General features: G+C 32.2%; 2 protein-coding genes across 6 annotated transcripts in view; one reads left to right on the forward strand and one right to left on the reverse strand.

The window, feature by feature from the left end:
* Window positions 1-24,958, reverse strand: part of LOC129921451 (uncharacterized) — a 144,556-nt gene that overhangs the window by 37,024 nt on the left and 82,574 nt on the right. The gene's annotated exons all lie outside the window — the stretch shown is intronic.
* LOC129921450 (uncharacterized) lies at window positions 1,081-24,864 on the forward strand. Its single transcript, XM_056003278.1, has 15 exons — window positions 1,081-1,360; window positions 8,646-9,533; window positions 9,603-9,718; window positions 11,045-11,975; window positions 12,168-12,283; window positions 12,428-13,562; window positions 13,629-13,744; window positions 14,047-15,190; window positions 15,256-15,377; window positions 18,524-19,676; window positions 19,739-21,007; window positions 21,063-22,322; window positions 22,832-22,947; window positions 23,010-24,257; window positions 24,320-24,864. The coding sequence occupies exons 1-15, from the start codon at window positions 1,297-1,299 to the stop codon at window positions 24,647-24,649; spliced, it is 10,008 nt and encodes a 3,335-aa protein (XP_055859253.1). The 5' UTR covers window positions 1,081-1,296; the 3' UTR covers window positions 24,650-24,864.

The following is a 24,958-nucleotide window of genomic DNA, read 5'->3' on the forward strand; positions in this document are numbered from 1 at the left end:
AGAAACTAAACGAGACAAGATAAACAAAAAATGAAGTACTCTTGATAAGATATATAGTTTTAAATGTTATTAGTCATCAAGTATTCATCAATTAAATCGCTATTTTCAGAATTTACAGAATTGAAAAATTGTTATTTGGCATGACTGACAAACTACCAAATAACCATTAAAAAAAATTTAATATAAACAACTAAGAAGTCTGTTTAAAAATTCGAATAATTCCAGTTACACTTGTAGATAATTGTAATAATGTCAATATAGTTCACCACAAAAATGAGTGCAAAGTTCGATAATCTCATTTACAATATTATTACTTCCTTTAATTTAATCCAAAATAACCCAATAACCTACTTAAGACACTTGAAAACATTTCAAGAGCATAAAGACATAATACTACCTTGGATTCAAAAACCGATAAATTATACCTACTTTATCTTATCTGAAGAAAAAAAAAGTTGCAAATAATAATTTATAAAAAAAAAACACATATATTCTAAAGTCGCTACTAAAACAAATAAAATATATTATTAGAGAGATTGTGAATAAAAAAAAAAATAAATAAAACAAGAATATGTGATCGATATAACCTCTTAACTGATTATTAACTGTTATTAAATTTATTGCAACTTCTTAATCGTTCGAATGACGTTGAACAATTGACGGAAAATTAAATAAAAATATGTTATGTTATAAATAAATAGTTAATAAAAAAAACAATTTTACGCAACTTATAAACGGGTTTTTATCAATTTAAAAGTAACAAAATATTCTAAAGTGAAGTGAAACACTGAAAATAAAAATGTCTAATATTCACTATTAGACCCCACTGACTTAAAATATTTATCTAATGACATTTAGTCAAGATTTACATCGTCAATACATCAAACCAAAATATTAAAAAAATAAACACATTATGACACATTTTGTGAAATATTTTATGTTGTTTTTTTTTATATTTTACTCTCAATAAAATAAATCATTAACTATCAAATTAATCGACTTTAATACAAATGAAGTTAAAAAAAAAAATATATAAAACAAATTCAATTTGTGGCTTAAAAGTAGATTATCACTATGAAATCTAATCGTTTAAATTATGTCCAACGTGTATATCACATAAAGATTAAAAACAATATTCCTCCGATAACGATTCACATTCAGAGCCTATATAAATCGATTTAAAGAAGTGACATGAATTAGTCCCGACAAATAAACGCTTTAACTGCTATCGATTGGTTTTTCTAGTCGAATAAAGTTTTTGAATTTTTTCTTTGGAAAAAATCGCGGACATGCGATATGATGTCCTTAAAATATAAGTTCGGTTTAATTTTAGGAATTTTATTAATTAGTGGAAATTTAGGTGGGTGCTCTTATTTAAATAAAAAAAAATCATAAAAACACAACTCACATTGCAAATGGATTAAGTGTACTAAAAAGAATTAAAAGTGAAAAAAAAACGATACGTATACGCCATAGTGTCCCATTGTATAACAATTCAAATATTACCTGCACAGCACATAACCAACATTGTGGATTAATATTCCCAAATAGCAAGAAATCACAAGTGTTTTGGAATATTGTGAAATAAGTTGTGACCTCAATAAAATAGTGAAGTGTAAATGTGAAAATAACTTGCAAACTACAAAAAGTTTATTTGAAGAATTTATCAGTCATAACATTTAATTTTCTGATTCACTTTAATTAAATAAGAAAACAAAACTCTTCATTACAAGTATATTTTTGAGTCACTATGAGATCCAGTTCTGCGTACCGAACTAATCGAAACAAACTCGTTTGTACTCCAGTCACAATACACAAAACCTTTTTTTTTTTTTAAATAGTTACAACTTTAAAGTGTCAAAAAGAGTTACATATATCTCAATTCTCATCTTAAAAATTACGCTGGTTAAGAAATAGTTAATGAAACAAATGGACGTAAACTTCTTCGATTAAATATTTGTTTTTAAGCATTTGATTTCCCATTACTCAAATATTTTGGTTTTCTAACGAAATAATCCTTTTAACATTGTAGCCAGACCATTTTATTTATACGTGATAATTTGTTTGTCTATTTGTAGGATAATCTGTGCGTCTGTCTATGTATTTGTCTGCCCATATCTCAATCTGCGCTCAAAATCACTACTGCGAATTTTGTAAAGCATATAAATAATATGGTTTTCGGGGACTCTTTAGAAAGGAAATTTAATTTAATTTTGTTTTAACTTATTTAAAAGTTCAAGCACCTGCTATCAAACTACTATGGGAAAGATTATTTATTTTTTATCAAAAACGCCATCAACGGCTTTAATTACAATTTATTGAAGTGAAAACTTCTTTAGTATCGTAGTGATTTGAAACAAGATGAAACGAAAACGCGACACGACTTCAACTTGTTATAACTTTTTAATTTTAATAGATAGACAAATGAAATTTGTACTGTAGATAGGTAATTAAATAAATTATAATTGTACAAAATTTCATTTAATTTCATATTCAAAATTCGGAGATAACGGTAAAAAGATGTTCTTTTCCAACACACGTTATATCTTTTGATCTAGTGCACATACAAATTTGACTTAACTTTAATACGCATGCTGATAACATAACCTTTTATTTGATATATATATCACCAGAACGTTACGTGCTCTACAAGTTACACAATCTTAAATTGAAAAAAATTTAAAAATACTTCAAAACACCTGTTTAGATCTGTTGGCGATGACCAGCTACCAGTGTAGAAAGTACCGTAATCTCATTTTGGAAATTCGATCTTCGATATCTTTGAAATAAGATTTATGCATCATTTTACAAGGTGAAACAATAAGCTTTCACATGGTATAAAATTTTGTATAGGTTGTCAAACAAAAAAATTGATTTAATAGCATGAGAACATAAAAATAAATGTTTTTTTGCTTTTTGGATGAAATTTCATCGAGTTTAAAAAATTCTAGCTCTTTTTGTAGATGTCTTATACACCTGATCGATATATATATTTTGAGCTAAGACAATAAGCTTTCAGATGGTGTAAAAATTTGTATAGGTTGTTAGGTAAAAAAATGGATTTAATAGTGTGAGAAGATAAAAATACGTGTTTTTTTCGCTTTTTTTGATGGAAATTGATCGAGTTCAAACAATTCTAGCTCTTTTTGTAGATGTCTCATAGACTTGATCGATATATATATTTTGAGCTAAGACAATAAGCTTTCAGATGATATAAAATCATCATTATCTAGGTTGTCATATAAAAAACATGGATTTGAAGGTGATAGAATAAAAATAGGTAGATTTTTTCTACCACGTGTGAATTGCACACATGATTTTTTTTTTTTTTTTTACTATAGTATTTTTTTTGAGACAAAAAAAAAATATATTTTAACTGTAATAATCTACCGCTTATGTCTTTTTTGGAAGTAACACAACCAAAATCAAGGAAAATTTTTACCAAGAAGCGTTTCAGTAGCCATAATCTTAAATTTTAAATAGTTAAATAAAAATATATTTTAAACGAAAAAAACTTCATTTTTTTTTTCAAAATACTGATTGTAAAAATAATTGCAAGATAAAGTTTAATAAAAAAAAAAGAAACGAATTCTAGTATAAGACGATTTTTTTTCCTTCAATGTAACTTGCGTTGCGATCTGTTTGTACCATTACTATATTTAATCGGGTCGAAATTCCGACTTCAAAATTCTGCTTTTTAAAATTCTGCTGTTCAAAAAAACTGACAAAGAGAGTAAATAATCAAATATGCAGCGGAGAGATAATTTTACAAAATTCTGCAGAATTTTGAAAAAAGAATTTTGACCCCGGCAGAATTTTGACCCTATATAATCATGACGCCTTATTTTTTTTTTTGAAGAGAATGTGTTATACAAAAGTCTGCGAAAATAATGGCATTGTAATAAAAATTGTAATGAATATTTTTTAATATAGATTTTGTAGTTAGGATGAACGTCTCGATAAAAATTTTAAAGTAACATAAAAGTTCCATTAATCAATAGTGCTTCGAGAAAATATTTTTGGAAGCCTACTATTAAAATACATGTTTACTAATCAGTTGTCTATTTTTCTTCCAAATTTTAATTTTTCAAAAACTTTGAATAAAATCAATTCTTGATAAGCAACGAATTGTTGGCGTATTGAAGCGGCTGAGCCTCAATCCATATCTTAGTTCTGTTCGAGGCCTTAAATATGGTTTCTTGTGAAGAAAAAATATTGAATTAATATTTAAATTTTTATTAAAAATAAAAAAAAAAAAATAAATCGACATCGATAGGAATCGAACATAGGACTCCAGAGTTGCTCGAATCTCTGACTTTAAAAAAAGTTAGTTTACTTGTAAATTTTAATAGCTGGCTCTATATAAATAAAAAAAAAATGAAATGGGGGAAGAGCCAACCTTTAGGGCAAAATTTTTACACTTTCTAAGCGAGATATAAAAAAAAAGAAAAAAAAAAACAACTTTCAGAATTCCATAAAAATGATCTGTACCAAAGTTGAAGAAAATCCGTCCACCCTTTTAGGCTGTGGAAATGTGATGGACGCACAGACTTAGACGGACGGACGGAATTGCGAGACCCTGCCTACTTGCCCTATGAGCAAGTAAAAATTATCATAAACAAAGTTGAATTTTTAATAACTTGGATGTCAAAATTTCCCACCTCCACGATTTTGACTCATAAAGCTGTTTAAGCGACTATGACCCGTATGGATAAAAAATAGTAAATATTAGCAATAGGAAATTAAAAAGTACACTTCGCGTCACTTGAATAGAAACAACATTTTTTCTTTAGAAAATAGCGATTGGCGCTTTGGGGAGGTAACTTAGTAGATTTTTGGTTTTGCATTTTCAAAGAGGAAATTTTAACAAACAATGTTGTAAAAACAAAAAACCCAAAACAGAAACCGTATGGCTTCTAGTTTTGTTTTTTGCATTACCTAACAAAAAACAGTGTTTTTTTTTGCGTCACTTGAATAGAAACAAGCTCTTAAATTAGATAAAAATGATGAAAAATCATGGACAACACTAATTTTAGTAAAGCAATATTAATCTTTGACATTATTTGCACATTATAACCAATTATGGGCTTCGAGCTATCAATAGGCACCACAGTAAATGCATAAATAGAATTTAACATTGAAAATGCACTTCTACTGTACACAATCGTGGACCCAATTGGAGAAAGTGATAAAAGTGTTTGGTAACTTCTTACAAATTAAGAAAATGACATTTTCTACAATTTAAGGATTGAATAAGTGAAATAAACTTTTGTTTTTATCCGGAATGCATCTGTTTTGTTTTTATTGCGTTGTTTTTTCTTGAACTATTCTTGTGCAATCTCTAAGACGGTTGATCTTCCACGTTCCTAAACTTGCCAAGATCTTCTACCATTATTTCTTTGTAAAAGTTAGCATCTGTTTTTGAAGCTTGAAGCTTCAATTTTGCCTTTGTGCATCATAAAAACAAAGCGTATTACTATAACACATTTTAGTGCCCTTTATTGGCGATGCGATAAAGGTTATTCTTTTATAAACCAATGAAATAGGGCTAATATTAACGTGGTCCATCTGAGTTTGTATGTTTTCCTTTAAAAACCACTATTTACCTCACTACTTTTCAGTTCGAATGCAACTATAAAATAGTTAACTTTTTTGTAATCTTAGTAGAACGTAAAATGTTGTTATTTTGCATTTTGAGGCTTTTTTAATGTTGTGCACCTTTTATAACTTCCAGGATGGAACAAACCAACACGTTTCCATCGCACTAACACCACGTTTTTGACCGATTTTAGCGGCAAAGTGAAGAAAATTGCAGCTAGTTTTTAAGTTATTTTTTTCTCTGCTCGTGACTTGGGTCTCACCTGTCTTATTTTTTGATTTGATCACTAGTTTACGATATTTTAAAAATTATCTCATCCAAATTTGGCAAATTTTCCAATATCTTTCGCGATTTTGCATAGTGCAGGTGCATTTCCAATGTTAGATGCTATTTATGGATTTTCTGTGGGGCCTATTGGTAGCTCGTAGCCCATAATTGGTTATAATGTGCAAATAATGTCAAAGCTTAATATTGCTTTACTAAAATTAGTGTTGTCCATGATTTTTCATCATTTTTATCTAATTTAAGAGCTTGTTTCTATTCAAGTGACGCAAAAAAAACACTGTTTTTTGTGAGGTAATGCGAAAAAACACAACTAGAAGCCATACGGTTTCTGTTTTGGGTTTTTTGTTTTTACAACATTGTTTGTTAAAAGTTCCTCTTTGAAAATGCAAAACCAAAAATCTACTAAGTTACCTCACCAAAGCGCCAATCGCTATTTTCTAAAGAAAAAATGTTGTTTCTATTCAAGTGACGCGAAGTGTATAAATTATGTATTTCTAGTTTTGATATAAATAAAAAAGTTCATACGAGTACTTTCAATTTAAAATATTTAATATTTGGTATGCATGTTACCATGCGTTTTGGAGATTTTACTGTTTGATATATTGTTTTATTTGAAGTAAAAACTCCCCAAAACTTGAAAAAACCGTGCTCGGTGACGCGCGCAAAGTGTGTACACATTTTTTTTCAAAAATAAAATTTTGATGGAGGATCCGCTATAAAAATTTGCTGTGGACTTTCGTACTATTATATTTAAGTCCGCTACTGAAGAAGTTATAATTAAAAAAAAAGTTAAGTATTTCCGGTTCCATAGAACCTCCACTTCCCAAAAATAAGGTTATTAGAACAAATCTCAATTTCAGTATCAGAAAAAAAATTTTACCTAGTTCTTACGTCATTGGACTGAGTTAAAATAAAAGTAGATAGGTTTGTTGGAATTCCCAAAAAACAAAACTAACAAATTTCACATTTATGCGAGTAATATTTTTTTGCACGTTATGTTAACCTTTAAAAGATCTGATAATGTTGATTTCACTTAAATTTTTATCAGGAAAATCGCTAACTTAAACATTTCAATTTTTTGGACATATGTAATCATCGGTTGAGGTTGAAGACCTTTCAGTAATAGTAATTTAATTTATAATCAATCAAAAACATCATCTAGATATTGTATTATGTGTCATAGAAAGTGGGCAAGTAGCACATGTTTGAGCAATATTTTAGCATAAAGACAATTCTGACATTCTCTGCTGTCAAATTGACATAAGAAAATGTAATAAATAATTGGGCAGGTTCAGAAACGTTAGGGACTAAATATTTAGGTAATTTCTCGGTCTCTGATTGGTCAGCTGTCAAAAAAAATCCTTCCAATTTAGGTAATTTTGTTGGAAAGCTGACTGGAAAGTTAGGCAAAAAAATTTTCCCTAAACATTTAGGAAAGTTTTTTTTGTCAACATGGCAGCAGATTGTTTTTAATTAAGGAATTAATTTAGCAAAATTAAATTTATTTGTGCGAAAAACAACTAAAAAGTGCATTATCGGTTATAATTAATTTTATTTATTCATTACAGTTAAGTGAAATTTGGTGTCTTACCCATGCGACCGGTAAAATTCTTAAATAAATTTCGAAATTTGACAATAGCATCTAATCCAAACTAATTTAGTAAATTTGCTCAAATTTCCGTTCAGAAAATGACGTTGCCTAAATATCTAGTCCCTAATATTTCCTGAACGTACCCATTGAAAGTGACATATTAATATTATGACACTAGACAATGGGCACGTTCAGGAAATATTAGGGACTAGATATTTAGGTACCTAATGTCATTTTCTGAACGGGAATTTGAGTAAATTGACTAAATTAGTTTGGATACGCCATTATTGTCAAATTTCAAAATTTACTTGAGAATTTTAGAGATCGCGTGGGGCAGACACCAAATTTCACTTCACTTTAATAAATAAATAATATTAATTATAAACGATAATGCACTTTTTACTCGTTTTTCACACAGTAAAATTTAATTCTGCTATCGTTATTCTGTAATTAAAAATAATCAGCTGTCATGTTGACAAAAAAAACTTTCCTAGTTTTTTAGGGAAAAATTTCTTGCCTAACTTTCCAGTCAGTTTTCCAATAAAATTGCCTAAATTGGAAGGATTTTTTTTGACAGCTGACCAATCAGAGGCCGAGAAATCACCTAAATATTTAGGCCCTAACGTTTCTGAACCTGCCCAATGAATCGTATGCAATAAATGGTTCTTCAACGAATTTATTTAATTTGATAGAAGCTGTCAAATAAATTGCTTTTAGGTCATTGCACCTCTACTGACGTCAAAGTTTCCATGCAAATTGCCAAAAATTGCCAAAATTGACTTCAATAAAATTAACGTTTTAAAATGGCGGTTTTATTTTTAATCTAATTTACACTAGGAAACTTTTTTCTTCATGCAATTTATTGCTTTTCAATAATTAGTTTTATAACATTTAAGAATTCTTTTACATAAAACAATAAAAATATTTTGATAAAATATCCTCTAATAATTCACTCATAAATTTGACTTTTGAGAACATGTGCATGTGTGCAGGTAAATTACGAACGATAAAAATATATTGCAATTGCAATGTGAGTTTGACAAAAATTTACAACTTTTTCATACAATTTTTTATCGCTTTTTGATAACAAAAATGATTAATAAAACAGCACTTTACACCCAAAATCAATCAATGACTAATATAAATTGCAATTCCTTTATTTTTTATTAGTATCTAGTCAATGGCCGGAACATCTCATGAATTGTTATACCTGCGAGGGTGATTGTACTCGTAAATTTGGAACTATCAACACATGCACTGGGAATGCCAAACAATCATGTGTTTCAGTTTTTAGTGAAGATGGAACATCTGTCATTGCTCGAGGATGTAGTGACAAAATTGCTGAAAAATATGCTACATACTGTAATGAAAATAGTGACAGCTGTCTAAGTTGCTCGAATTCAAATACTGGTTGTAATAATGTTGTTGGAAGAAGTGAATACGTGCCTTGCTTGTCATGTAATTCATGGACTGATAAAAATTGTGTTACCAATCCAAGTTTAATTACAACAACAAAATTGTGTCAGGAGTCTTGTTTGGTAGCATTCTATGCTGAAAATGCAACAGATTCAAATTCACCATACGTCCTGTCACGAACATGTAACGAACAAATTGAAGTTATGGACATGTGCTCAAAAGGCAAAGATGCTTCCTGTAAAACTTGCAAAGGTAGCAAATGTAATGTAAAAAATGTACCAGAAAATCGCTCGAAATGTTACAAATGTTATGGTGACGATTGTGAAGATCCAAAAAGTGAGCTATGTGTCAATTATGCTGAAGATGAGCAGTGTTACTTTAAGTTTGACGATCAAAACGATATTATAAGATTGGGTTGCCGCAGTGATTTGGAACCAGAAGATGTAGTGGCACAGGTTAAGAGTAAAAATTTACTACTTTGCGATGGATCAGAATGTAATTTCTTTGATAAATTGCCACGTGAATCACATTGTAAAGTGTGCAATTCGGAAACAGATGAAAATTGTGCTATTGATGCAAGTAAAATAGCAAAGAGTGCAACATGTAGTATGCCCTATTCACAGTGCTATTCTATGGTATCTGGTAAGTTTATTTTTGACAATTGACGAGGTAGAATATATTTTTAACAGTCTTTATTGTATTTATTGACAGGTGGAAAGACAATTCGAGGATGTATAACTGATCTGTCAGATGACGCATTTTATGAATGTTTGACCAATGGTGGCAAAAACTGTCAACCATGCAGCGGAGAAAACTGCAACGAACAGGTAGGTTAACCAACACTAATAAAATGGGTAAAAACACACAAGGAAGAAAATGTCATGTCGTATTTACACAACGACTATTCTGTTCGCTTTTTCACGTATCAGATACAACAGGGGAAAGGCAGTGATTGCCATTTCAACTTTTCTAGTTCTTCTCTGGATAACTCCACAGAAAATCGTGAATTGTATTCAGCTGAAGTGTAAATAATTTTGAGGTGAATTTTTTGCACACAAATTAAGTACATTTTTTAATAGACCTTTTCTTATGGTTAAGATCTAGGGCAGGAGTCCGAGTTGTTTTGTCATTTGTCCATCGGGCATTTAATAACTGATCAGTTGATTTTTTTTTCCTGACTGACAAGTTGATACACCCCACACTTTGTGCCTTTAAATTGTAACCCATTTGCGCAGTGGTTGGAAAACTGTTCCATAACTTGTTATATTTACCACATCTTATATATATATTGTAACTGTAATCCATATAAGTACTGTGGGGATAACTGCTTGATAATTTCATGTATTCACCATTTATATTGTAGTTGTAATCCATTCGAATTTCATGGGGAAAACTGCTTTATAACTTGGTACATTCTACTTGTACTGTGGGGGGACTACTTCATAACTTAGTATATTCACCACACATTTTATAGTGTAAATGTAATACATAGCAGTATACCGTGGGGAAAACTTTTCGATAACATGGTATTCACCACACTTTTTAATGCATTGGAATGGCATGGTGGTGAACTGCAACTTAACTTTGCGCATTCAACACACTTTTATATTGTAGTTATAATCTTTTCAAGTGCTGTGGGGAAAACCAAGCAATAATTTTCAGTAAGTATTTCTTAAAATTCTGTTTATAGCGTCAAATTACAGTGGCCTCTGTCAGGGGCTCAAAGACAGATTTTGTAATAGATCATTGCTTCAAACTTCAGTGTTTTAATAAAATAATCGATAGTTAAGTAAGTATATTTGGGTAATCGGTGGATCTGTAACCTTGTGTGACAAGAATGTCTTGTCAATTTGATCTGTGCTAGTACTTTGGTCGTATTTTTATGTATTGATTTTATTAAGAAAAAAAAAATACCAACACAAATATATAAAAAGTGCAACATAATATTAAAACAAAAATTCAACTAACAATATAACAAGTGAAACTCAATTAACCACAAACATAAAACAAATCACACAAAAACATCAAGGAACCAAACAAAACAACACCACTTAAACACGGAAAACGACAGTGCTTTTGAAAACGTAAATGAACAATTTTTTAAAACAATTTAAGGATCAACAATTAAAAGTCTTCCTTTTACGTGTTTTTAGATTTTTAACAACACCGTGGTGAAAAATGAAAATATCGGAGATCCAGGTTATTGGCAAGGACTACCACTAAATTGCTACACTTGTGAGGGAGATCATTGTGCCACATCGAATGGTTTAATAAGAAAATGTCAAGAAAACGATTTGCAGACGTGTACTACTGTTTTCAGTAAAAATGGTCAAGTAATCGCACGTGGATGTAGTGATGACGTGGCACAAAACCATGAAGCCTATTGTGAAGCAAACCCTAGTGATTGCCTGCAGTGCAAGTCGAGTGGATGCAATATAGCAGTTAGTAAATCCGAATATATTGATTGTATATATTGTGATGCAAAAACTAATGCAAAGTGCAATATTGACATTCAAAACGTCAATACAACTCGTAAATGTCATAAAGCTTGTATGACAGCATTATATCCTCGCACTTCGGACATTGATCCTGCATATAATTTAATAAGAACATGCTTGGACGATAAAGACTTGGATGATCGTGAGACATGTGATTCGGATCCATTGTGTCGCAGTTGTTCTGACAGTTCGCTTTGTAACACTCAATTACTCCCCGAGGTGAGAAATGTATGTCAACAATGTTCAGGTGAAACATGTCAAACACCCACAGCAAAAGAATGTCAATCGTATACTGCAAATGAACAGTGTTTTATTATGTTTGATGATGAAAAAACGACAATTTCTGAAATGGGCTGCAAAAGTGATTACGATCCAGAAGATATTCTATCATTTTTGGTATCAAAGAGATTATATTTATGCGATGGTGATGATTGTAATAAACTTGAAAATCTACCACAAACACATTCGTGTCGTTTGTGCAATTCTCGAACAGATAAATTTTGTGCTACAGAACCGAAAAATGTGGCATCATCAACTGTATGCAATCAACTGCCAATTACTAGCTGTTACACAAGGCTTTTGAGTGGTAAGTAAGGTAGGAACCATTGCATTTTTGGTAAAGTTTTGTTTTATTCCCTCTTGAAAATGAACACGCCTAATGGCAAGTAAGAGAAAAGTAGAGACAAATTAACTTTAAAACACTGCAGTTGCAATGTTTCCTTTCCTAAACAAGTAATATACAACTTAACGAACAACTTAACGAACATTTTCATTGTAGATGGACACACTGAACGTGGATGTCTTTCCAGTTTAGATGATGATCAGTTTTTAAAATGTTACAATAATAACACAACTGAATGTAGTATTTGTGATAAAGCTGTTTGCAATGATGAGGTAAGTCATTTTGTATCATAGTTGTATTTGACAAATCGGTTTCGTAGTTTTTGTCAAATCCTGGAACGCACCCATTGACACTTTAAAAACTGTGTTCATATTTCTGTAACACTTCAATTAATATGAACTGATCTAATTTTCCAGGTTTTCCCATCGGATAGAATTGCTTGTCATACATGCAACTCAGCTGAGGATTCAACTTGTGAGACAACCCCAAAGCATACCACCATTTGTAATCCTTACTCAAGTCGTCAAACTTGCATTACAACCTTAAACGATGGAATCACTTATCGTGGTTGCAGTTCAGATCTGTCATGCAGAAATTCAAGTGATCCATTTACGTGTCGCATATGTAATACAACCGACTGCAACATACCAAATTTAAAAAGACTAAGTGATATTAATCCAGGACAATGGCAAACTTTACCACTCAACTGTTATACATGTTCTGGAGCTGAATGTCAAACTCGTCAAACACGATTAAATATGTGTATTGGAAATGACAATCAACATTGTATGACAGTTTTTGACAGCAATGGAACACTTATTCGTCGCGGATGTAGTGATGTTGTGGAAGAAGAATACAATCGATATTGTGATGAATCAAGTGACAAGTGTTTCAATTGCAATTCGAATGGTTGTAATAATGCTACTAGTTTAAATGAATACATCGATTGTATTCACTGCGATTCAAGAATAAACAAAAATTGTGTTCAAGATTTGACAAGTATTGGCTCGAAACGTCGATGTAATACAGCATGTATGGTTGTATTACATCCAAGAAAAGAAACTTCAATATTCGATCTGTCACGATCATGTCTCGATGACAAGGACTTAGATGATCGCGAGGCATGTGGGAGTGATGAATCTGTATGTAGAAGCTGCACTTCAGATAACTGTAATCTAAATGACGTTTTCGATGATCGTTTGGAATGTAATTCATGTTCGAATGGAAATTGTGACAGCCCGATTTCATTGAAATGTGCTGCTTATGTCAAAAATGACACTTGTTATATTCTTTTTGATAGAGATAGCACTGTCAAACAAACTGGATGCACAAGTGAATTCACTGCAAATCAACTCGAACAAAATATAGATAAAATTATTAGATGTAGTGGGAAAAATTGCAATGATTTATCCATTATTCCAGAACCACAAATGTGTTATACTTGTGATTCATTGAATGATGAAAAGTGTGCAACATTACCAAATGATTTAACGGTAGTCAATGAATGTAACATTTTGCCAAATGTTGACTGTTATGTTAGGGTGAAATATGGTAAAATATTTTTTAAAGTCAAGACATTTGACAATTAATTTTGAGTTTTTTTCTTGTGAATTTCAGATGGATCTACAACAAGAGGATGTGTTACAGATTTAAGTATAACACAACGACAAAATTGTCTAAATGGCAATGATGAAAAATGTTTAAGTTGTTTTGGAGATAAATGCAATTCAAAGGTATGGGGGTATAAAAGATGGTTTTACAAAGTGTCGGTCACTTAAATATCTCATTAAACTGTCAAAAGGGTGATTTTTACTAAGTTTTGGACATTTCAGCTTATTCTTAACCTTAGTTCTTGTCAATCGTAAGAGTTAATTTATCTGATACAAGTAGGCGAACAGAACTGAAGAATCGACATAGGTTTCTTTGAGCGTTCCCGGATATTTACAAATTATATATCAAACATTCGTTCTAGGAGTGAACAAATTTGTACCTTTCTTGATATTTTAGACTTAATCATGTTTTATTTTTTTTTAAGGTATTCCCCGAAGATCGTCTAAGCTGTCACAAATGTAACTCAATTGACGACCCTAGCTGTCAAGATAAACCCAATTCTCCAGTCGTTTGTCCTGTGTACTCATCAGATGAAGTTTGTAGTTCTAAACTTGTAAATGGTGACACCTACAGAGGTTGTAGCAGTGACTTTACATGTGATGATTTTGACAAGCAATATTGCAAAATGTGCAATACATCCAATTGCAATGTTGCCAATTTATACGAAAATAACATTGGTTATCCAGGAAATTGGCAAGATTTACCAATCAACTGTTATACTTGTAATGGTGGTCAATGTGACAACAGTGCCACATCACCCTTGAGAAAATGTGAAAATAATAATAATCAAAATTGTGTGACAGTTTATAGTGTGGCCGGAGCAGTTGTACAACGTGGATGTAGTGATTTAATTTTGGAAGGACAATATGATCATCATTGTGATTTACACCCTGAATTATGCATCCATTGTAAATCATCAGGATGTAATAATGGCAAAAATTTAGACGAATATGTAGATTGTTTATTCTGTGATTCAACAACAAATGCCAATTGTGCAACCAATGTGGCAGCAATTACAAAAACAAGAAAATGTAAAGACAAATGTATGACAGCTTTGTATCCAAGATCTGCTGAATCTAATTCAGCATTAGAACTGTCACGATCATGTTTGGACGATAAGGATCCCGATGATCGTATTGAATGTGAAAATGGTAATGATCCACGTTGTAAAGCTTGTCAAGGTCCCAAGTGTAATACTGACAAACTACCAGAAAAGCGTCTTTCATGTCTTCGTTGTTCGGGTGATGAGTGTGAAGATCCAACTGAGGCAATTTGTCCAGCATATAGAGACAATGATGTTTGTTATATTTTGTTTGACAATTCAAATGACATTGCACAAATGGGTTGCCAGAGTGATTTTGACAATTCGACACTGCAATTGCTACGCAAGAAAATGCTCTTCTGTGATGGTGATAATTGTAATAATTTTGATATAATTCCAAGTTCACACAGATGTGTGGAATGTAATTCAGCGGTGGATCCTAATTGTGCCTCAAAACCAGATTCGTTGATTAATTTTGCACATTGTACCAGTCTGCCATATACAGGATGTTTTTCAAAAATTAATGGTCAGTTAAAAGCATACAATATCATTAATAATGAAATTTAATTTAGTTTTAAATGATATTTTCAGCTGATGGTCACACTGAACGTGGCTGTTTAGCTGACTTGGAAATGGAAACAATTGACAAATGCATTGGAAGCGGCGATGAAATCAAGTGTAGCACTTGTGATAGCGAAAATTGTAACAATCAGGTACGTTAGAATGATATTTTGTCAGTCAGTATAACAGTTAAGAGAAATATGGCTTCTGTTCTGGGTATAATAGTTGATTTTGAGTTTCCTAGCCCTAAACGAAGATGAACACTAGAAACCGATAGAATCTAAAAGACTGTTATACTGTTATACTGTTATACAGAAGACAAGAAAGATGAGATTAGGTCTGTTTGGGTTCTTTTTGGACAAAAATATGAAACCTGTCAAATTTTAAAGAGTGGGGATGAAATCCTCTCAGAGAAAGAAAAATTGTGTAAAAGTACCCAAACGCTTTGGCACAAAATTTTCTGCTACTTTTTCTACAACAACAAAAAAGTAAACAACAACACCAATTGAAAAATAAAAATAAAAAAAGGAAAAATATCAAAACATTTTGTTTTGCTTTACAAACACTTTTTTATTCTTTTTTTCATAAATTATTTATAAAATAAAGCACTTCTCCATTAAAACACAAAAATTAAAAACACAAAACATAGCCACATCGTCATGTTCGTACTTTGTTTTGTTCATTAAAAAATGTAAACACAAATTGAAAAAAAAAAATGAAATGAAAAATATTAAAAACACTGTATTACTTCTTAAATACTTTTTTTATTATTTTGTTCATAAAATATTAATTTGTTTTGAGTATTACACCACTAAAACGAAATAAATAAAAAAAAACAAGAAAAAAGCCACGCCACTATGTTTGTAGTTTGTTTTGTTTATGTTGTGCGACAAGAAGAAATAAAAAAAAAACAGAGAAAGCACTACTTTTGGCAGATTTCAGATTTTTGTCCGAAGAAATTTTTTGGGCAGAAATTCGCAAGAAGGGGAAATTTTTTTCTCTCTCGCGGCCATCTTTTTTTTCGAAAAAATGTACAATTTCAGGGTACCCAAACAGGAATTGGGTTAAAAAAGTTGAAAAAAGTTGAAATATTTCTGTTTTAGGCAGTACCCAAACAGACCTATTACACGGTGCGACACTGAAAATACACCCGAGAAATAACATAGTGTAGGCTGTTCGTATGGTCAAATAATGCATACAAATATTTTTGTTATATTTTTGGAACCCTCCATTTTTTTTTTATTTACAAAAAACCATTTTTACAGACCTTACGATGTAATCTATTAATATTTCAGTCATTTTTCTAACTACTCTCAATATGTTATATGTTTTTGGAAAGAAGATTTCCAGACCTTTTGAATGATGTATAGAAGTCTATTGTTTAAACAAATTAAGTGCAGGTTTTTATCCCACAAATCTTGAAAAAGTGATTTTTTTCCCAATTTTTTCAACTTTACCCAATTATTTTTGCAAAATAAAACAAACAAAAAAATAAAGTAAGGTTATATTCTGAAAGAATATACATTTAGGCACAAATTGACGTATTTTTTTTATTGAATTTGATCAAAACTGCGGAATCTATGCTATTTTTTCGTAAATAGAAAATGTGGCTTTTCATGATGTGAATTGTAAGGTGCACAATAGGGTGTTCGTTATTTTAAAATAATAAGATTTTCTATTCTCCTAGGATCTTAAATGGTTGGAAATAAACTAAAAAAAATATTCCCCAAGTTTCAAGTCTCTAACTTAATTCTAACCCGTGCCGCCAACCGGTTGAAGTTTCTTATGGGAATAACATGGGGTTTCTTGGACCTTGTTCGATCAATTTTAAATTCCAGCCAAACCATTCGTTCAAAAAACTTAAAACTTTACAGACTCAAATTTAATAAGTGTAGCTATCATGTGAAAATTTTTCAGATTTGTAGTTGTTATAATTTTAGAGATTTAGCTTGGTAAAAAAAAGTCATTTTTTCAGACTTTTTCAAAAATCGCTTTTTACACGTTTAATGCCAAAAATTTAAAAATCTTTCATTTTTAATTACAAATAAGCATAGCATGTATATTTAAAATGCAAATAGTTATATAAAAAATTTGTTGTGTGTTCATTCTTCAAGTCACATCGATATTCAAAAAACGTGTTCCCGATTTAAGAAAAAGTACTGTAGTAAATAAATAAAAAACTAGTTAATTATGTAACTTTGAATTAAATATAAATTTTAAATATACATACTACGCTTATTTGTGAATAAAAATGTATGTTTTTTAATTTTTTGACATTAAACGGGTAAAAAGCGATTTTTGAAAAAGTTTGAAAAAATGACTTTTTTTACCAAGCTAAATCTATAAAATTATAACAATTAAAAATCTAAAAAATTTTCACATGATAGCTACACTTATTAAATTTGAGTCTGTAAAGTTTTAAGTTTTTTGAACGAATGGTTTGGCTGGAATTTAAAATTGATCGAACAAGGTCCAAGAAACCCCATGTTATTCCCATAAGAAACTTCAACCGGTTGGCGGCACGGGTTAGAATTAAGTTAGAGACTTGAAACTTGGGGAATATTTTTTTTAGTTTATTTCCAACCATTTAAGATCCTAGGAGAATAGAAAATCTTATTATTTTAAAATAACGAACACCCTATTGTGCACCTTACAATTCACATCATGAAAAGCCACATTTTCTATTTACGAAAAAATAGCATAGATTCCGCAGTTTTGATCAAATTCAATAAAAAAAATACTCCAATTTGTGCCTAAATGTATATTCTTTCAGAATATAACCTTACTTTATTTTTTTGTTTGTTTTATTTTGCAAAAAAAATTGGGTAAAGTTGAAAAAATTGTGAAAAAAATCACTTTTTCAAGATTTGTGGGATAAAAACCTGCACTTAATTTGTTTAAACAATAGACTTCTATACATCATTCAAAAGGTCTGGAAATCTTCTTTCCAAAAACATATAACATATTGAGAGTAGTTAGAAAAATGACTGAAATATTGATAGATTACATCGTAAGGTCTGTAAAAATGGTTTTTTGTAAATAAAAAAAAAATGGAGGGTTCCAAAAATATAACAAAAATATTTTTATGCATTATTCGACCATACGAACAGCCTACACTATGTTATTTCTCGGGTGTATTTTTTTTTTTTTATTTTGTAGCACAGTGTTATTAACTTTTCTAATGACAACTTTCTATGCACAAAGTGACATTCCGCTTTTTTTTGACAGCTTATGTCAAACTTATAAAATGTGAACACAGAAAAAGTTCCAACTATTTTTAAAATAATTTTCTTTTTAGCTTTATCCAGAGAACCGTCAAATATGCTACCGCTGTACATCAGATGACGACGAATTTTGTCAGACCACTCCTGTCAATTCTGGTGCTTGTCTCCTCTATGAAGAGAACGATCAATGTGGTGTTGAAATAAATGGTAACAACACACATCGTGGTTGTAGTTCAGAAATGAATTGCAATGGTGAAGATCGTGAAACTTGCCGGATATGCTCAGCCAATAATTGTAACACAGTTGATCTTTTGTCAAATTATATTGGTAAACCTGGTCAATGGCAAGATTTGCCACTAAACTGTTATAAATGTGAAGGAACTACCTGTCAAACATCACTTGGAAGTTTCAGTATGTGTGATAATAATAATTTGCAAAAATGCGAAACAGTATTCGATAGCAATACAAAATTAGTTGTACGACGTGGTTGTAGCGATGAAGTTGCAAAAACACACGGTGACTATTGTGACGCAAACAGTGGAATGTGTCAACAATGTAAGTCAAACGGTTGTAATAATGTTCGTCAATTTAGCGAATATATGGATTGTGCTTTCTGTGATACCACAACCAATCCGGATTGTGTTCTTAATCCAACCGATGATGGTATTACGACACGTAAATGTAAGGAACAATGTATGGTAGCTTTGTTCCCAAGATCATCCGAAGAAGATCCCTCATACGAGCTGTCACGATCATGTCTCGATGACAAGGATCTGGATGACAGAAATGTTTGTATTGAGGGCAAAGATTCTAAATGTAAGGCATGCACTGGGGCGAGCTGTAATACTATGGAATTCCCACTTGAACGTCACGAATGCTGGTCATGTCGTGGTGAAGATTGTGATGATGCTCAAACTCAGGAATGTGTTACCTACCATCCAACCGATCAATGTTACATTTTGTTTGATAATACAAGTTCTATTGTTGCAATGGGCTGTCGAAGTGAATATGAACATCAAGCTGTTACCAGCCTGGTTCAGTCCAAGCAACTTTTACTATGTAACGGAAAGAATTGTAATTCTTATGAAAGTATTCCTACTGTACAATCTTGTATAGTTTGTCATTCCGCAACTGATCCACAATGTGCCACAAATCCTAATTTAATTGTCAATGCAAACACTTGCTCGGATCTTCCATACACAGGGTGTTACACACTCATTAATGAGGGTAAGTTATAATAAATCAAAAAATGTCCGAAAATATCTGTAATATTTTCTTTTTTATAACAGATGGTGACACCGTACGTGGCTGTCAGTCTTCTTTGGAGAGTTCAGAATTTTATGGCTGTCATACACAATCGAATTCAGCTTGCAGCACTTGCTCAGGAAACAATTGCAACAGTGAAGTATACCCCACTGGCAGAACAACATGTCATCGTTGCAACTCTTTAGATGATGGTGAAAACTGTGCAACATCCCCATCAAGCAATGGTGTCTGCCCTAAATTCATCGAAAACGAATCATGTGTGACAAGCTACAAAAATGGCGTTACATACCGTGGTTGTTCATCCGAATTGTCATGTGATGCGTCCGATAAGAAAACATGTCGCATCTGTTCGGGATCAGCTTGTAATACTGTCAATTTGCAACATGTTGCTAAGGATGGCGAACCAGGCAAGTGGCAAGATTTGCCAATCAAATGTCAAACTTGCAAAGGTGACGCATGCAAACAGTCTATAATTCCTGTTGAAGTTTGTTCAAACAATAACCTGCAAAATTGTGTGACAGTATTTAATGCTCAAAACGAAGTTGTTGAACGTGGTTGCAGTGATAGTGTCAATGAAAATCAAGAAAGTTATTGCGAACAAAATAATGACAAGTGTTTCCGTTGTAATTCAAATGAATGCAACAAAGCCACAAGTATAAATGATTATATCCCATGTTTGTCATGTGACACCAGTGCTAACGCTTCGTGTGTGACAAGCCCGGAATCTTGGAAAAATACCCGAATGTGTCACAAGGGATGCATGACAGCACTTTATCCTAAGGCAACCGAAGATGATCCAGCTTACGAAACTGTACGATCATGTTTGGATGACAAGGAAGTCGTTGATCAGACAACTTGTTCAGCTGGAACAGATGAATTATGTCAATCGTGTCAAGGTCGTGAATGTAACGTAGTTAATATTCCCCGAGATCGTAGAAGCTGTTACCGTTGCTCTGGAGACGATTGTCAATTGCCAAAGCAAGAACTCTGTTCGGGTTACAGGAAGAACGATCAATGTACTTTGATGCTTGACGATCAAAATAGCGTTATCGAAGCTGGTTGCAAGAGTGATTTTACTAACGATCAAGTTGTAGCACTGATCAAGAACAAACGACTTTTGCTATGCGATGGAGACAATTGTAATACATTTGAATCAGTACCAAGTAGTCAAAAATGTAACTTGTGTAACTCAAAGACTGATCCAAACTGTGCTATTCAACCAAGCGCTATTGATAGTCCCACTACTTGCAATCGATTGCCATACACCCAATGTTACACTCGTGTTTTGAGTGGTAAGTCTTTTTTCGAACAATATTTTTCTCTTTTTACACAAATTATTTCCAATAGATGGCGCAACTGAACGAGGATGTCTATCAAGTTTGGAAGACGATGAATTCTTTAATTGCTTGATTGGAAACTCAACCACATGCAAATCTTGCGTTGGTGACCAGTGTAACAGAGATATTTACCCAGAGGGTCGTAAATCATGTCAAATTTGTGACTCTGGATCCGATCCTAACTGTCATTCCAACCCCAATAGCCTTAGTATTTGTCCAAAGTATTCCGAGAATGATTCTTGTGTTACATCATTCACTGCTGGAACAACTTATCGTGGCTGTGAAACAGATATCCAATGTGATCCATCAGATAAAAAGAAGTGTAGAGTTTGTACTGCTGATGGTTGTAATACTGTCAATTTGGAACGCAAACAAGATGATAACTATGGCAAATGGCAAGATCTGCCACTTGAATGCTATGAATGCAAAGGAGAAGAAGAATGTAGTCGTGCCCTTAGTAATCCAAAGAAATGTCAAAATAATAACGAACAGGACTGTTCGATTGTGTATAATGAAGAAGGTGTTGTTATATATCGGGGATGTAGTGATGATGCTGATGAAGAACACGAAGCTTATTGTGATGCCAATGTTGATCTCTGCTTCAATTGCAAATCAAATCGTTGTAATGGAGAAATATCACCTAGTGAATTTAATGAATGTGTTTATTGTGACTCGAACAAGGATAAATCTTGTGTCACTAATCCCCTTTCACCACTACTAAAATCACGTTATTGCACGAGTCCTTGCATGGCAGCATTGTATCCGTCAGATTCCAGTTCAAATCCAGGATATGAATTAATTAGAACATGTTTGAATGATAAGGAAAAAGAAGATCAAAGCAATTGTGTCGAACCTGACTGTCAGTCTTGTTCTGGCAACAATTGTAATATTGATGACGTTCCTGAAAATCGTCTACGCTGTCACTCGTGTGAAGGTGAAAACTGCGAAAACCCTGTGTCAGAGTTGTGTCCCTTGTACAAAAAAGATGACAAATGCTTTGCGAGATTTGACACTTCCAATAGTATAACAGAAATGGGTTGTTTGAGTGCGTTCAGAAATCAAGATATTGCCGATATTTTGAAGACCAAACGAGTATATATTTGTGATGGTGCAGATTGTAATTCACAAGATAGGTTGCCACAGGCACAAAAATGTGTCACTTGTGACTCACGTGATGATGTTAACTGTGCTATAGATGCTCATCAAATTGGAACAGTTGAAATGTGTAATTCGATGCCATATACTCACTGTCAAACAAGTATTGCTTCAGGTATGTTTGGTAGTATTTTTTTATTTCAGAATTAAGTATTGTTATGGTAGGTAATAGTTTTGTTTTGGTATTGTAAAATATTTTTTGAAATGTCAAATTTTCTTCTTGGTGAAAAAGTATTTTTTTGTCTTTGTGGACTGGAATAACTGTTTGTATAACAAAATTACAGAGTAACTAATCTAACCTCTACTTTTATTTGATAAAGAGGAAAATTCGACACATTAACTGTCAAAAATTCACAGAAATAACTGTTTGTATAACAATTTAATAGTATAACTAATCTTACTTCTGATTTTCTGTACATTTACAGGAAGATTCGACATATTTACTGTTAAAAAATTGGCAGAAAGTGCACAGAAATAACTTTTTGTATTTGTATAACAATATAACAGTATAACTAATCTTACCTCTTCTTTTCTACGTATATAGAGGAAGATTTGACACATTTACTGTCAAAAAACTGACAGAAAGTTTTTTCGATTCTCATTCTTTTTAAATTTAACTTTTAGATGGAACAACCTACAGAGGCTGTTTGGCTGACCTTTCTACAGATGACTTCGTCAATTGTCTTCTCTCAGGAAATGACACATGCACACAATGTGTCGGCAATGTATGCAACAGAGAGGTATGTTTCACATATTTACAATGGATTTGATTTATTTCTGATGTAATTATTATTTTTCGTAGACCTTCCCCGCCAATCGACTTCAATGCTACTCATGTGATTCCGAAACTGATAGAGATTGTGAAGATATTCCAACAAAATTGTCAAGCTGTCCATATATCAGAGAGAGTGAAAAATGTGTTACCGCATTGGGTGGTAATCGAACAGATCGTGGTTGTAGTTCTCAAGTACTTTGTGACACAACAGACAAGAGCACCTGTCGACACTGTTCTGGAAGTGGTTGTAACACACTAAATCTAATGAACCAAATGAATGATGATGGAAATCATGGAATGTGGCAAGAGCTTCCTCTTAAATGTCATAACTGCACTGGTGAAGAATGTTTGAAATCTCTGGGTCCATCTGTCATTTGTGCAGGTGGTGACAACCAAGATTGTGTGACAGTGTTTAATCAAGAAGGGGTTGTGGCTCGACGAGGATGTAGCTATGATGTCGAAGACGAAAAAGATCTCTATTGTAGACAAAATCCTGACAAATGTATTAGTTGTAAATCAAATGAATGTAACGATGGTTGGGAATTGAATGATTTTGAAACTTGTGCCTATTGCAATTCAGCAATTGATGCATCGTGTGTAACTCATCCTGATCGAAGTGGCTACGCAACAAGGAAATGTCAAAAGGGTTGTATGGCTGCATCATACACAGCATCAAATGGCACAACTCAAGTTATACGAACTTGTTTGGACGATAAGGAAGTTCAAGATCGTTACCAATGTAGTGCTGAGGATGCAACATGTTCAAGTTGTAATGGAGACGCATGTAACTTATTCAATTACCCTCGGGATCGTTTGAGTTGTCACGTTTGCTTGGGTAGCACTTGTATAAACACTGTTGAAGAATATTGTGCAGCTTATGTCAAAGATGACAAGTGCTATGCAAAATACGAAAATGGCAATGTTCAGCTCTCGGGTTGTTCGTCCGATCATGACAGTTCGGCTCTTCAAGAATGGAGAGAAAAGAATCAACTTTATGATTGTTCGGAAGGCAATTGTAATGCACCCGGAAAACTGCCAACTTCTCAAAATTGTGTTGCTTGTGATTCAAGTAGGAATCCCGAATGTGCAACAAATCCATCAATTGTTAATCAAACAGATCTTTGCTTTGCACCAATTAATTCATGTATAACGAAAATTTCAAACAAAGATACGCTTCGTGGATGTCTTAATTCACTGTCTTACAATGAGCAATCCGTTTGCGGTACTGGTTCGGACTTGTGTGAGAAATGTTCTGGCGATAAGTGTAACTCAAAGGTGAGTTGTGTTTGATCACAAAAATTTGATTAATTTACTACTACTATTTTTGACATTTATAGATTTATCCAAGTGGTAGACGTTCATGTCATATTTGTCAATCTGACAAACATGATCAATGTGTTAAGGACCCGAACTCATTATCAGTATGTCCAAACTATTCACAAAGCAATCAATGTGCTGTCACATTTGATGGCACTCTCACACGACGTGGTTGTACTACAGAAATGACATGTGATGTGACAGATGATAAACATTGTAAAATATGTGACGAAGATGGTTGTAATACATATCAATTGGATGGAGTTGGTACAATATTTGCCAATAATCTTCTATTGACAGTTGTGGTGGCAATTGTCGGTTTGAGAGGTGTCACAAGCAAATGGATCTAAAGCAGAAGAAGAAGATATTAACAAAATGTCAGAATGATGATGATTATTTTTGGTCTTTGACTATCATTGTATATTATCATATAATATATTATTAATATTGAAATAGTTTAAATCAAAATGTATGTAATGTAATTTAATTTAAAAAACAAAAATTGAACACCTTTTTTTTTAAATAAAATCTAAAATAAATATGGTTCATTCATATTTTGTTTTAAGGACATTAAATTAAAAATGTGTCAAAAATTATTTAATAAGATATGTACATCATCTGTACAGAAAATATAATCTGTGCCTGAACGCATCCGTTAT

Source organism: Episyrphus balteatus, chromosome 1 (genome assembly GCF_945859705.1).
Source record: "Episyrphus balteatus chromosome 1, idEpiBalt1.1, whole genome shotgun sequence".
Taxonomy (NCBI): domain Eukaryota; kingdom Metazoa; phylum Arthropoda; class Insecta; order Diptera; family Syrphidae; genus Episyrphus; species Episyrphus balteatus.